The following is a 14,144-nucleotide window of genomic DNA, read 5'->3' on the forward strand; positions in this document are numbered from 1 at the left end:
ATTCTGCTGTCAAGTGAAATAGCTTGCTGCTTCAACACTATTAGAATAATAACTTTCTAAATGAAGGCACATTAGATTTTGAATTAGAAATGTCAATTATTGTTACAGACTATAGCCTGGAAGCACAGACGGAATGATTGCTGCTACAGTGAATTTTGCCATCTCTATCTCATATGACAAACTATTATTTGCCAGAAAAGAAAAAAAGTTCTTTCAGTATGAACTGGATCACTATTGGCAAAATGCTGCATGACAAAGACTTTGGGGTTACAACTTACAGCAGATTTTTAAATATTTTTTAGTCACGTAATTTCTCATACTTGAACAAATTAGCATTTGTTTTTACTTGCAGTTTTTTACATTCTGTGGCAAGATTATTTCCTTTTAAAGGCCAAGGAATAAGGTGCACTGCTGAACTACCGCAGGTAAACATTCAAAGAAGCAAAGCTAAACACTACCAAATCAATAAAAAGTGCCATCAGAACTGAATTTTATTACAAAGATGACATTTTTCAGCAGAACATAGATCTGATTTCCTTTAAGACGCTCGTCCTTCTCCAATATTAAAAAGACAACTTATCTCAAAATACATCTTTGTTTATCCTTTACATTCTTACCACACCATTACACTACATTACACACTATCCCAGCAAGCACATCCATGCATGGCACCTCTTACCTCCCTACAGACAGCTGCTATCTGTCCTTCATCCATACAGGTCTCAGTAACAACGTCCGTTAAAGAGCCTCCTGCCAAGTATTCCATAACTACCCAAAGTTCATCGCCTACTAGGTAGCTGAAACAAGAAAATGAAAACACCACCATCAGTAAGCACAACTATTTACAGAGCTGTTTTGACAAAAAGAAACTCAAAGATGACTTTGCCTATTTGGCATTTTTCATTGAGGACCAGATATAATTAACAGTTCACAGTGTTAGAAGAATGTGTGTAGTCCAAATGAAAAGGTAATACCTTATAGGCAATACTTTAACTATACAGCAAGCTTTAGATAGTAAAAATGCTGTTTAGAAAATGTAAAGAATATTAAACTAGGCTGTCTCACATTACTTGTTTATATAGAAATATAACCATTAACTCCAAGAGGTATAAGATGCACAGCAGCCAATGGTGTCTGAAGATGGAATTTGATCAACAGTTTGGAAAACCTTGAATAATATAAAGATAGGGAGGAAATCCTTCATGTGCTGCCTGCAGAAAACACAATCCAGCTGTTGCTGAATGTTTTTCATGTAGCCTATCAGAAGCAAAGAAGTGACAATACAGCAAGAACATTTTTAGTGCATTTTTGAAGTATCCATGGAGATACAAAAACAATTTTAAAACTGACAAGGCATCAGTTTCTGAAGTGCTTTAAACATGAACATTAAAAAAAAAAAAAAATCCCAACAGGAATCTAGTCTTCACTGAAATTACATGAATGGTATCCTAGTGGGAAGCACCAGTTGACATAGATTCTATCACTATTTGCCAGTGCCCACTTAATAAAATAGGAAGAATGTGTCCTACTAATAAAACATGCAGATTTATGTAGTTATTGACATTTTTTTCAGTAAAAGCACGTGCTGGTCAAAATTTTCAAAAATTGTGTCTACATAGTTTGCGGGAATCTTTCACATGCACACATGAAGGACAGCTTTCTGTATGTTTGTGTAAATGGATCCTTACGTTCAGTGATCTGCTTTGTGTGCGCAAACGATCATTTGCACACAAAATTTTAAAAAAATGGTCTGGCTAAATCTCTGACGCACCGTAGATAAACAAGCTCTACAATGATAATGACTGGCACAACTTACCTGTCTAAATAGTTAACAATATTAGAGTTCTTATTTTCCCTCATGACCAGGATTTCATTAATAATTAGTTCCTTTTTAGGCTGTTGCTGGAGATTCATTTGCTTTATGGCCACCTACAATGACATTTTGTTAAATACTAAGTTTAATAGCATAAATGAATGAAAAAGAAATAAATGTGTTTGAGACCATATGTTTCAGAGCAGCTGAGACCTATACCAAACTGCCCTTTTATTAGGCATTGATGCTCAGTAACTTGCATTGCAATACTCTGCTTTATACTTTGAAATCCACACTATTTCACCCACTACTTGGGTGCCAATTACAGAGTACACTGCCTTACATGTCTTATTTTGCAAAGTATATAAAATGGCTTTAAAAATGTCATCTGCTCCTTAATATCACTAACATTCTGCAGTCCTAGCTTATTCCAAAATGGTCTCAATCCATTGCATTCATTTTTGCAAGTAATTAGTGATTTTGGTACTTTGAGTAACATAAAAAAATAAAACCATCTTGCAATAGTATGGCAACAATACAAGTTCAATAACTATTCTCCACAGGGAAGATTATTTATTCCCCTTACATAAATTATATAAAATTTCATACAAAAAGTGACATTAAAAGAACATTATTAAGGCAGAAGAGACATACTTAATTCTGACATTTCCTAACTTGAGTGCTTGACTTGGCAACCGAAATAATAGTCTTTTAATAAAGTCTTGTGTGCAATTTTCTAGGTTTGTAAAAAATAAAAAAACCTGTAACCCCCACCACCCAGATATTCCATCTCATAGCATCATACTGGCACCAAGGTGGGTCATCAGCAGGGTTAGAACCTCTAGATCCACCACACAGATCTCTGCCACTTGAGCTAATGAAGTAGTTGATAGCAAAATTAGATTGTCATCCTCTATGTGGACCAATGTTAGAAGGGAATGAGATACTTTGCCAGCGGGTTTCACAGATGTTTGTAAATAGCAGAGGAATGGTGAGAGGCAAATCTTGGGTTCCATCCCAGACTGCAGACTCTTCTGCCCATATCCGACCCAAGTATGACTTCTTTTGCCATGTCCTCTGAACCTGTCCCGACCCCAGGCTTGTCTCTTCTTCCCCACCCTGGTTGCTCATCCCAGTCCCATTCACTTCACCTACCCAGTCCCAGTCTCCACTCATCAGGCTTCTTATCCCAGTTCCACTCTCCTTGACCAACCTGTCCTAGTCTCCCCATCTAGACTCTCCATTCCACTCCCAGTCTTCACCCTCCCCTGTGCTCCCAGTCTCCTTGCCCAAACATTTCCAATCTCCCCTAGTTCCTTGTCCCCTATCTCCTTGCCCAGCCAATCCCAGTTCACCCTAACCTGGCTTCTCATTCAATCTATCTCCTTCCCTCCCACCCCTGGCCTTCCGTCACCTTCCCACCTCTCCCTTGCTTATGTTCCCCCTCCCCATTCTCTTCCTCCCTGGGCTCTTCATTTGGTCTCCCCCACCTCCCCAACTCTTTGTCGCACTCTCCTTGCACAGCTGGTCCCCGTTCTCCCTCTGCACACTGGTTTCCAGTCTCAGTCTCCTTGCCAGTCCACCTTCCCCAACCCAGCTCCCAGTCTCACACTCTTTGCCCAGCCAGTTCCAGTTTCCCCCCAACCCCTACTCCCTGCTTCCCCTTTTCCTCCCCATCCACCACCCTCCTTGTCTAAATCTACTCCTAACCCTCATCCTAGGTCTGACTCTTGTCCCCTCCACATTTGAATCAGGCAGCTTCCTTCTCCACACTGCCTGGACCCAGCGGTGGGGGTGCGGGAGTGGTAATCGTCTCCTTGTTTTCATTCCTGGGGCCCAGCCCACAGCAGCAACTTCAAGAAAAGTGCTACTCAACCCCCAGCTGGAGCATGCCCAGTGCAGACAGAATTTGGGGGAACTGAACTGCTAAAAATCTAAGACATCTCTACTGAGCACACATAGTGATTTTTCAAATGCTTATAACGTTGCCAAATTTGAGCAGATTATTAATTGGGATGCAAAGGCATATCCCTGATAGAAAGGCGAAATTTCAAGTCCCTGCTCCAAAGCATGGAGACACTAGAGATTCTCAAAGAAAAGGTTGCCAGAATTTTTAAACATGGACAAAATAATGTAGTTTTCAATAGCCTCATTCTCAGAGATAGCTGAACCATTTTGACTAAAAAAATTCAAAAATAATGTGTGGCCTGCAGCAGATCTCTGGCAACTGAAAACAGGGTCTTATAACAGGAAATGTCAGGCAACCGTTATATGACTTGGTATTATCTGTCCCATATGCACCAGAGGTGAAATTCACTCCATCTCAAAAAACAAAGGGTTTGAATGGGGAATGAATGAAATCCAGCCTATCTAACATGGGACAAGCAGCCCCTTCATGGCCACTACTCCAGCTCTGTGTTGGCCTCTTTGGACCTGGTTAAGAAATCACTTCCCTGGAATGCAGGTGAGCAGGAACTGTAAGGCATCCAAACAAGGAGTCCCAGATAGACCCCTCCCACAAGAACTGGGTAAGGTCCCAATACTCCAAGCACTTATACATGTGCTTAACTTTAAGCACATGAGCAGTCAGTCAATGGGATTATTTCTGTGATTAAATTAAGCACGTGTGTAGACGTTTGCAGGATTGGGGCCTAAACATGTATTTTCATGGTAGATGTTAACTATTCTAAACCATTCTAAAGGGTACAGGAACCCTTATAAAAATACCATTACTGTATATTAGTCACATAATCAGTTTAATGTGTTTGTGTTTGTGATCCTGAGAGAAGTCACTGGGAGCTTTGGTGGTCAGCACCTCTGAAAATCATGCCATTTTTATTTGGATGTCTAAATATAGCTTTAGGGGTCTCACTTTAGTCACCTAATCTTGCAAATGTTGACCTTTATACAGGATTTTATATACTTTAAAAAACTTTGGTTTGAAAAAAAAGAAAAGAAATGAACATGAAGGTGACAACTAAAAGTAGCAAAACTTGGGAAGTTCAAAGTCAAGACATTCTTAATTTAAGATCTCATTCATTCTCCACTCCCCGCACCGTGACCAGCTATTGCAAGGTCACACTTAGATCAATGTGTAGTGTCTTGTACTGTGAGACATGACCTAAGCATAAATGGATGTTTTAAGGACAGATCTTTACCTTTAATTTTGAGTTTTCTTGTTTTTAATGGTCTGGGTCAACCAACTTCAATGTCACTAAAATATAAAATTGTGGCTTAATAATGCTCTGTCTTTAATTAATATTTGCAATGCACTTTGAAGATGAAAAGTGCTGTAGATAAGTGTTAAGGGATATTACTATAGTTGAATCAATTATTAAGATAAATTGGAACTAAGTGACGGAAACATCCATCGGCTAATCTGACAACAGGTTGTTGTGTTAATACATTCAGTAATTAAGACAGAGCTAGCATGTCCTTCTGTGCAGGATGTAACTTCTCTTTTCATACTCTTTCTGGTTACGCTTTCTGGCAGTGCTTAATAATGCTATTGGACAACTTTCTCAGGTCACTGCAATGAACTGTATTTATTCCTAATACCAATTAGCGATGGGCTGAACTGTTTGACAAACCCAGGGTATCTTCAAGCCTGGGGTTATCCATAAGTCTGTAGTTAGGTTAGAGGATGCACAATCTATATTTCTCACTAATCTAAAGTCTGATCTACACAAGTTTTTTGTGTTGTAAATTTATTTTTTACTCTTTTGATATAAATACCTTTATACTGGTATAACTGCTTCCACACTATAGGATCCCACAGATCAGTAACAAAAACAATGTGTAAACCAGCAATAGGTGCTATCTGGGATGCCGTTACAGATTTCTCTGTATACCACAAATACAACCAGGAATGCCGTAATAGTCTAGGTTGCTAGTTGGGATTGATAAAATTTAAGAGGATGCAAGAACTGGTTTGAGGAAAGTGTAGGTAGGGGAAATATCCCACTTAACAACTGGCCATACTAAAGGTGAAATTCTGGTTCTATTTAAGTCAATAGCAAAGCAAAGTAACTGATACCTATATGTCAACAATGAGTATGACATAATATTCATGATAAAAGAGAAAATATTGAAGAATTACATAAAAATCTGGATTTAATATTAGCACTCACCTCTTGTCCTGTGGCAATGTCTATTGCTGTATAAACAGTACCCGATGCCCTAGAAAAAAACAGCAGCCAAGAAATGAGGAGATGTACAGTGCCTTTGAGCAAAGTTAAATGCATACACCATATCTCTGCCTAAGATGTTTACAAAACACCTTTATTCAGCCAGCACCATATTTAGCTGTGTACAACAAGCCACCGCATCATGCAAAGGATGCAAGATAAAAACCCAAGCTCAGCACCTGAGTGAAAGGCGCACCCGGAGTCATTTGTTGTGACTAGACCTGGCCAAAATGAAAGCAATTTTTTTCTGTGAAAAATGCTTTTTATTTATGTTTTGGGCTGTTTTGGTTGAAAAATTAAAAACCAAAAATGGTTCAGGGTCCTTCCCCCCCCCACCAAAAGCCAAACATGTTTGCATCCAAATTGTGACAAAAAATGAAAAATTTTCATTTTCTTCTGTTTTGTTATTGCAGGAAATAAACTACATCTCCCAACCAGCTCTACCTATGACCCCTCCAGATGATTTAGGGGTACACTTTATGGGCTTCAGAGGGAGCTGTGCTCAGTCCTCCTTTCCAAGGAGTGCTCTGGGACTCTGGCAGTGGAGGATAAGAAAGCAGGCAAAAATTAGGGAAAAGGATTCCCTTTGTAGATCTTCCAGGAGTAAGGGTATGTCTACACTACCCGCCGGATCGGCGGGTAGCGATCCATCTATCCGGGATCGATTTATCGCGTGTAGTGCAGACGCGATAAATCGATCCCCGATCGCTCTCCCGTTGACTGCTGAACTCCAGCCCAGTGAGAGGCAGAAGCAAAGTCGATGGGGGAGCGGCGGCCGTTGATCCCGCGCCGCGAGGACGCGAAGTAAGTGATTCTAAGTTGATCTAAGATACGTCGACTTCGGCTACGCTATTCTCGTAGCTGAAGTTGTGTATCTTAGATCGATCTCCCCTCCCCCAGTGTAGACCAGGCCTAAGACACAGTCACAAACTGAGGACTATCAGTGCCTGAGATGCCGTTAGTTTACTACCCAAAGATTACAGCCTACACTGGGTTTGCTTGTAGGCTTTCTGCAGAGCCACTGTTTGTTTTCTTTAGTCTTAAAGCAACAAGCAACCCTTGACAATATCTCAATTTTCCTAAAGGTTTATCTTAACATTGATGAAAAACATCTAGGAGAGATTCAAATGTGGTTGAGTTGAGCTACTTATGTTTTTTCCTAGCTTCTTGAATGAAGCGCTGCAAAGTTTATTTCCTATTCTCAACATCCCATTTTCTGCCCAATTGCTCACCTTCTATGAGCTCTCTTTTGTTTTTTCAACATTGCACAGCTGTCCTGATATTTTAAATGTTTTCCTCAGAACCAGAGTTTGCTGATCTTCACAACATGGATGGATGATTTAGGAAGCCTGAGGTTCTTCTTGAGGCAGAGATTTGCTGAGGCCTCGGGCTGGCCCTGAGTTAACTTGCTATATTGCACTATGTGATTTTTAATTGTATACATGCACTTAGAGATTATGTTAATTTTATTTGTAAAATTCTGCTAGGTGAGAAGTCCTAGACTCCTAAAAATGAATACAAATAAATAAATAAGAAGCCCCAGATTCCTAAGCACATCAAGTCACTCGGCAGCTTCCTATTTTAGGGTGTCAGACATTTGAATCCTTCTTCGCCCTTACATTCATGTTTCATTTTCAAAGCAGATCTGGAGTCTGTCATAGAGCCACCAGAAAATAAAGTGACACACTGATCGGCATATGCAGACTAGACAGTCTGTTTTTTTGCCATCTGTTCCTGATTAAGAAAGATTCTTTCCCTACAGTGTTGTGGATGACTAGAATTGGGAAGAGGTAATACACAGAGTAAACCACCTAACGGATTTAAATGTCGAGGGGCCATGGTAACATTTGTTAACACTACTGGAAGCTAACACCTGAATTAAAGCATTGGTTCTCAAACTGTGATCATCTAGAGAGCTTTTCCTGCTTGTCTGCAGAAGTGGATGGACCAGGATGGAAATGTTGGGAAGGGAAGCTGGAACGTTTACTTACTCTGAGTGAAAACCAGCTCATTTCAATTGAAACCAGTTAGTGTTGCCCAGTGTTACATGTTAGTTCTGTTCACCTGGAAGCTGAAATATTTCCATAGCATTTTAATTTGCCAGACTCACTCTTTTGTGCACCACAGACTGAGTGCCTGAATTGGAAACAATGTTATCATTTGGCATGCTATGCATTCCTTTAATATAAATGCAAATGCATTTTTCTATGCAAATGCATTTTCTAATTGTGGAGATTAATCCAATTTGTTTTCATAAAAATCCAACAGTTTATTCAGGGTTGCTAATACTGAGCTGTACTTCCTTAGCTCACTCCTGTTAGGGTTTATTCAAAACAGCTATTTGAATTAGGATGCTTTTTTGTAGGCTCAAGGCTATCTGCTAAGAATTTAGATAGGAACCAGAAACTGATTTGAGCCAGTGTAGCCTTCAATATCAAGCAGCCATAACGTATGTTTCCTAGGTATCTTGAAATGTCCTCAAATCCGAAACCAAGGACAACCCCCCCAAAAAGAGATTCAGCTCTGAAGCTCACCTATCTCGGCGTGCGACTCTGCTGACTAATGTACACTGTTTACTAGCCATATGGAGCACTGCTGAGTGATTGCCCACCCAATTCACTTTTCCTCATATCCAAAGCTCCTCTTCAACTGAAGTCTGCCAGGGAACCATGTCTTCCCCTCTAGTCTCCTTATTAACAGCTACTGAAAGATCTAGCCACTCATTTCCTATTCTATTACTATCTTCAATATCATATTAACTGATTATTTGTAATAAATGCCAGGAAATCAACTCAATAAGCTGTGTCATCTTCATTAACATTAACTAAATACATAAACAGCCACATCATCTCATTTACTATGTCCCATCCTGTAAATAAGCACATCAACTTCTTGTCTCACTTGAAAAGCAAAGCCTGAGCGGACAGCATCCTCAGAACAAACTTCACTTCCCACATGCTTCAGCTCTCTTTTGGAATCTGTATTCAGTGCAAGGTAAAGGAGCATTTACAAGTCCCTTTGCCAGACTCGTGAAATATGTGGAATGAAACTTTGATATCACAGCGGTCAAAATATATTTTCATCTTGGCTATAAGATTAAACTTCTGTCCTGTCCTCATAAAACCAAAGGGGTGGTTTTTGTACGTCTTTTCTTTGAATGCAAACACTGCTCTGCATTTGTAAGTCCTTAATCTGAGTCATTATATATTTTTCACATTTAAAAAAAAGATGGGAGTGTCTCAAAAAAAGCTTCTTTCAGGGAAGCCTGCAATGATTGAATGAAAACTCATGGCGATCGGGGGAGGTCCCAGATGACTGGAAAAAGGCTAATGTAGTGCCCATCTTTAAAAAAGGGAAGAAGGAGGATCCGGGGAACTACAGGCCAGTCAGCCTCACCTCAGTCCCTGGAAAAATTATGGAGCAGGTCCTCAAGGAATCAATTATGAAACATTTAGAGGAAAGGAAAGTGATCAGGAACAGTCAGCATGGATTCACGAAGGGGAAGTCGTGCCTGACTAACCTAATTGCCTTCTATGATGAGATAACTGGCTCTGTGGATGAGGGGAAAGCAGTGGATGTGTTATTTCTTGACTTTAGCAAAGCTTTTGATACTGTCTCCCACAGTATTCTTGCCACCAAGTTAAAGAAGTATGGGCTGGATGAATGGACTGTAAGGTGGATAGAAAGCTGGCTAGATCGTCGGGCTCAACGGGTAGTGATCAATGGCTCCATGTCTAGTTGGCAGCCGGTTTCAAGCGGAGTGCCCCAAGGGTCGGTCCTGGGGCCGGTTTTGTTTAATATCTTTATTAATGATCTGGAGGATGGTGTGGACTGCACTCTCAGCAAGTTTGCAGATGACACTAAACTAGGAGGCGTGGTAGATACACTAGAGGGTAGGGATCGGATACAGAGGGACCTAGACAAATTAGAGGATTGGGCAGAAAAAAACCTGATGAGGTTCAACAAGGACAAGTGCAGAGTCCTGCACTTAGGACGGAAGAATCCCATGCACTGCTACAGACTAGGGACCGAATGGCTAGGTAGCAGTTCTGCTGAAAAGGACCTAGGGGTCACAGTGGACGAGAAGCTGGATATGAGTCAACAGTGTGCTCTTGTTGCCAAGAAGGCTAACGGCATTTTGGGCTGTATAAGTAGGGGCATTGCCAGCAGATCGAGGAACGTGATCGTTCCCCTTTATTCGACATTGGTGAGGCCTCATCTGGAATACTGTGTCCAGTTTTGGGCCCCACACTACAAGAAGGATGTGGAAAAATTGGAAAGAGTCCAGCGGAGGGCAACAAAAATGATTAGGGGTCTGGAGCACATGACTTATGAGGAGAGGCTGAGAGAACTGGGATTGTTCAGTCTCCAGAAGAGAAGAATGAGGGGGGATTTGATAGCAGCCTTCAACTACCTGAAGGGGGGTTCCAAAGAGGATGGAGCTCGGCTGTTCTCAGTGGTGGCAGATGACAGAACAAGGAGCAATGGTCTCAAGTTGTGGTGGGGGAGGTCCAGGTTGGATATCAGGAAAAACTATTTCACTAGGAGGGTGGTGAAACACTGGAATGCGTTACCTAGGGAGGTGGTGGAGTCTCCTTCCTTGGAGGTTTTTAAGGCCCGGCTTGACAAAGCCCTGGCTGGGATGATTTAGCTGGGAATTGGTCCTGCTTTGAGCAGGGGGTTGGACTAGATGACCTCTTGAGGTCCCTTCCAACTCTGATATTCTATGATTCTATGATTCTATGATTCAGATGCTAATCCAAAATTCTGTGGTTACAAAATCAAACAGGAATTCTTAAGAGAATAGGTTCTCTTTCTCAAAGTTGTGAATGATCTTATACATCCCACTTTTAAGTGACTAAGAAATCCAGCAAGAATAGCTTCTCTCACTATTTTCCTACTAGCAGGTCTGAAATTTAAAGTCATCATAATAAACAGTAGGTACAGAGTTGATAGTGATGCTGATAGTTAAGGCTGCTCAACGTTTTTCATTATAAGACCCTGTTTCCAGGTGCTTATAACTTTGCCAAACGTCAACCATTTGGGATGAAATTTTCCATGCGGTGTGTTGGTCTCAGGCTACTTTTTTTTTAAGCTTCAGCTAAAATTTTTTTTTGAAAGTTCAGCCATTTCCAAGAATGTTATTTTGCCTGTTAAAAAATTCCTACAACTGTTTAATTGAGAAGCTCTAGTAAGTCCATGTTTGGAAGTAGGGACTTGAAATTTGGTGTGAGAAAGCAGGTTACCCTAGTGTCAAGAGTGCCTTTTGCTGTCCTCCTGACATTGAATGAGGCAGGGAAAGTTGTGTAAAAGAAGTGTGAGATCATTTAATTAAATACTGTCATAATGCAAATGCACAAACAACCTTAATTGTGTCATTTTCTAACTTTTAAGAGTTTGACTTTACAATTTTAACATTGTGTAAGATGGGTTGTTGGGGTGTTTTGGGGAAGGTTATATATATATACACACATCTATATGAAGTTAACAAGAGCTCAAAATGGTTCTGGTCTATTTCAAGTTGAATTTTGGGCAATAATTCCAGACAGTTCTTATTTTATCTAAACTTCTTTGCATGTTCATATTTTGGAACAAAATGTTTGCCATCAAAATAAGTTATTTTGGTAATAGCAATATTTACGTGCCTTGCAGTTCCCTGACAACCACTGCACTCGTCACTATCTGTAGTTCTAGGGTAAAGTGACCTCCTTAAAGGAAGAATGTGTTCGCTACAGTCTTAACATTGTTCTCTAGTGTCTGGACAGAAAAAGAAATGCAGAGAGAAGTGAGTTTATTTCTATAGATACATAGACCTTCCTTGTGTCCACTGCTTGCTCCTTTTCAGCAAAACTTAGAGGCAAGGTCATGGTGTGTGTGTGCCTCTCTCCCCTCCTCCCTCCCTCCCCAAATTCACATAATCCCAACTAAAGAAACAGCCTCTTCATGTCTTTGATAAAATTGCTGTCTAATACACTGGAGTACAGCATGTTAAATTTAGATTTTATGTGAAGTTTTGCATAAAAGTGAATAACACATAATGCTCCAATTCTAGAAGCCCAAAGTAAGAACACTGTTAGAATAATGGCTACTAAAGCTATACCTGCTTCTAAACTCCCAGAAAGACATTTGCTTCTACAATAATAATACATTGTTTAATGTACAACCCAGGCAAAAAAATCTTATGGTTTCCCAGAAGATTTCAAGATGGTTATCAGAAATGCAAAGACTTTAATTCTTCTGTAAATAATATTTTGTGGCTGTGGTAAATAGCTTGCAGTAACACATAGTGTTTGTTTATCTCATCACAGGATTGCAATTATCTCATCTTTGTAATGCACAGCTCTGGTGAGAATATGCCTCGTGCTTAATCTACATGTGATTAGATTTGTGATTTCACAGGTCAGAGAATTTCCACAAAAACAATACCATAAAGAGGCACCACCATAAGCACAGGAAGACACAAGTTCATTGAATTAAGAACTCAAGAAGTTAAAGAAGAGCCTAATTTCTCACTACTTACATACATGCAGTTTGACCCCGTTTACAAGATTTACATTCTAAAATGTATATTTATGGACATTAGAAAATACTCACATTGGGACTTAAGATGATCAAAAAGTTCCTATCTAAACCCATTTAGAGCACCCTGTAAGGTGGACTATGGCTCTGTTATACTATTGGTCATATTACGTTTCATTTCTCATTTAACTCTAACTAGCACATTTGACGTTGTACAATCAGAATGAAGATGTACTTTTATGTATTTTAAGTGATATAAGGTAAATGAAAGTAATGAAAGCTGACATTATTTGAAATCGTCTTCCCATAACTGCCCTTTCAAACCAGAGTCTTTTTATTATAAATCTAAAAGAAAAAGCAATGTGAGCTTGAAAAGACATGGTCTCTTCTTGTTCTGCATATACCAGTTCCAAGTCAACCAGAAGTTACAGAAAATTCAAATCCAATAATATATACAATGCGCAAAGATACCTGCTAACCTCAGTACCCTTAATTCAGTGATAATTATTGCTGGTAACCTGAAGGCCCAATTCTGCTCTTACATGATGTAAATCAGGAGTAACTCCACTGAAAACAATGGAATTACAATGTTGCATAACTGGCTGTGATGGAGAAGAGAATCAGACCCTATCTGTAGTCAGTGTTAGTATTTAAAATGCATGTCAAACACCACACAATTTCAAAATTACCTTGTTCTTACTCGTCTGATAAAGCATACATGGGATTCCATTCTGGGTAAACGCCTAACACTTTGAAGACACCATGATTCTGATTACTGGCAAATGCTGTCTCTTATGGCCAGCTAGTGAGGATTCTGTGCATCAGAATGAATTGCATTTCTCTATACATACTTTTCATTATATATGCTGGGAAACAAGTTATTTAGCCTCTGATTTTTGTTCTCAAATTACATGATTTTAAACCTGACTCCTGAAATATTCTCTTTAACAACTAAATGATTTTTGACTAATGTCATTTTGAGCTGTACAATAACACCCATCAGATAAAATGATAAATGGCATTTTTTTATGCAATAAAGTACAAGGTAAACTTCTGTTTCTCTAGTAGGCCCATGTAATTCTTGGTCATATCAAAATTGGCTTCTTCCATGAAGGCAGATGAACCACACCACACAGATGAGGGATGACAAGTTTGCCATGTGCCAGTAACTTATGCAATCAAGTCAGCCATCATGAAAATTTCTTTGATGACTCCTCTTGGCCGCAGGAAAACACTGATCAATGTGGAGGGAATAAGTACAATCGAAATGAATATTCTGAATGTACTAATAAATGGAAATATACCTATCTCCCAGAAGTAGAAGGGATTCTACCCTGAAAGGTCATCGAGTCCAGCCACCTACCTTCACCAGCAGGACCAAGTACTGATTTTGCCCTGATCCCTAAGTGGCCCCCTCAAGGATTGAACTCACAACCCTGGGCTTAGCAGGCCAATTCTCAAACCACTGAGCTACCCCCTTGACTTCAATGAGGTAATGCCAGCAAAGTATTTGGCCCATATTTATACATATAACTCCAACTGTACTTACCCTTGACCAATTTTTTCAAATCGTGTATATTTCTTCTTAGGGTCACCAACACTCACAATGCTTCCTGAAAGAAAAA

At 39.8% G+C, this 14,144-nt stretch overlaps 1 protein-coding gene across 6 annotated transcripts in view; it reads right to left on the minus strand.

Annotated features, from left to right (window-relative positions):
* Nucleotides 1–14,144, minus strand: part of PAK3 (p21 (RAC1) activated kinase 3) — a 194,211-nt gene that overhangs the window by 14,269 nt on the left and 165,798 nt on the right. For 5 of the 6 annotated variants that reach the window (XM_008170040.4, XM_042851056.2, XM_008170041.3 and 2 more), the window contains 4 exons: nt 14,069–14,132; nt 5,944–5,992; nt 1,817–1,929; nt 680–797 (listed from right to left, as the gene is read on the minus strand). In XM_008170040.4, coding sequence (XP_008168262.1) covers nt 680–797; nt 1,817–1,929; nt 5,944–5,992; nt 14,069–14,132 — 344 coding nt within the window. The remainder of the gene's footprint in view (nt 1–679; nt 798–1,816; nt 1,930–5,943; nt 5,993–14,068; nt 14,133–14,144) is intronic. The other variant, XM_042851055.2, reaches the window with a different exon arrangement.

This window comes from Chrysemys picta, chromosome 9, assembly GCF_011386835.1.
Source record: "Chrysemys picta bellii isolate R12L10 chromosome 9, ASM1138683v2, whole genome shotgun sequence".
Taxonomy (NCBI): Eukaryota; Metazoa; Chordata; order Testudines; family Emydidae; genus Chrysemys; species Chrysemys picta.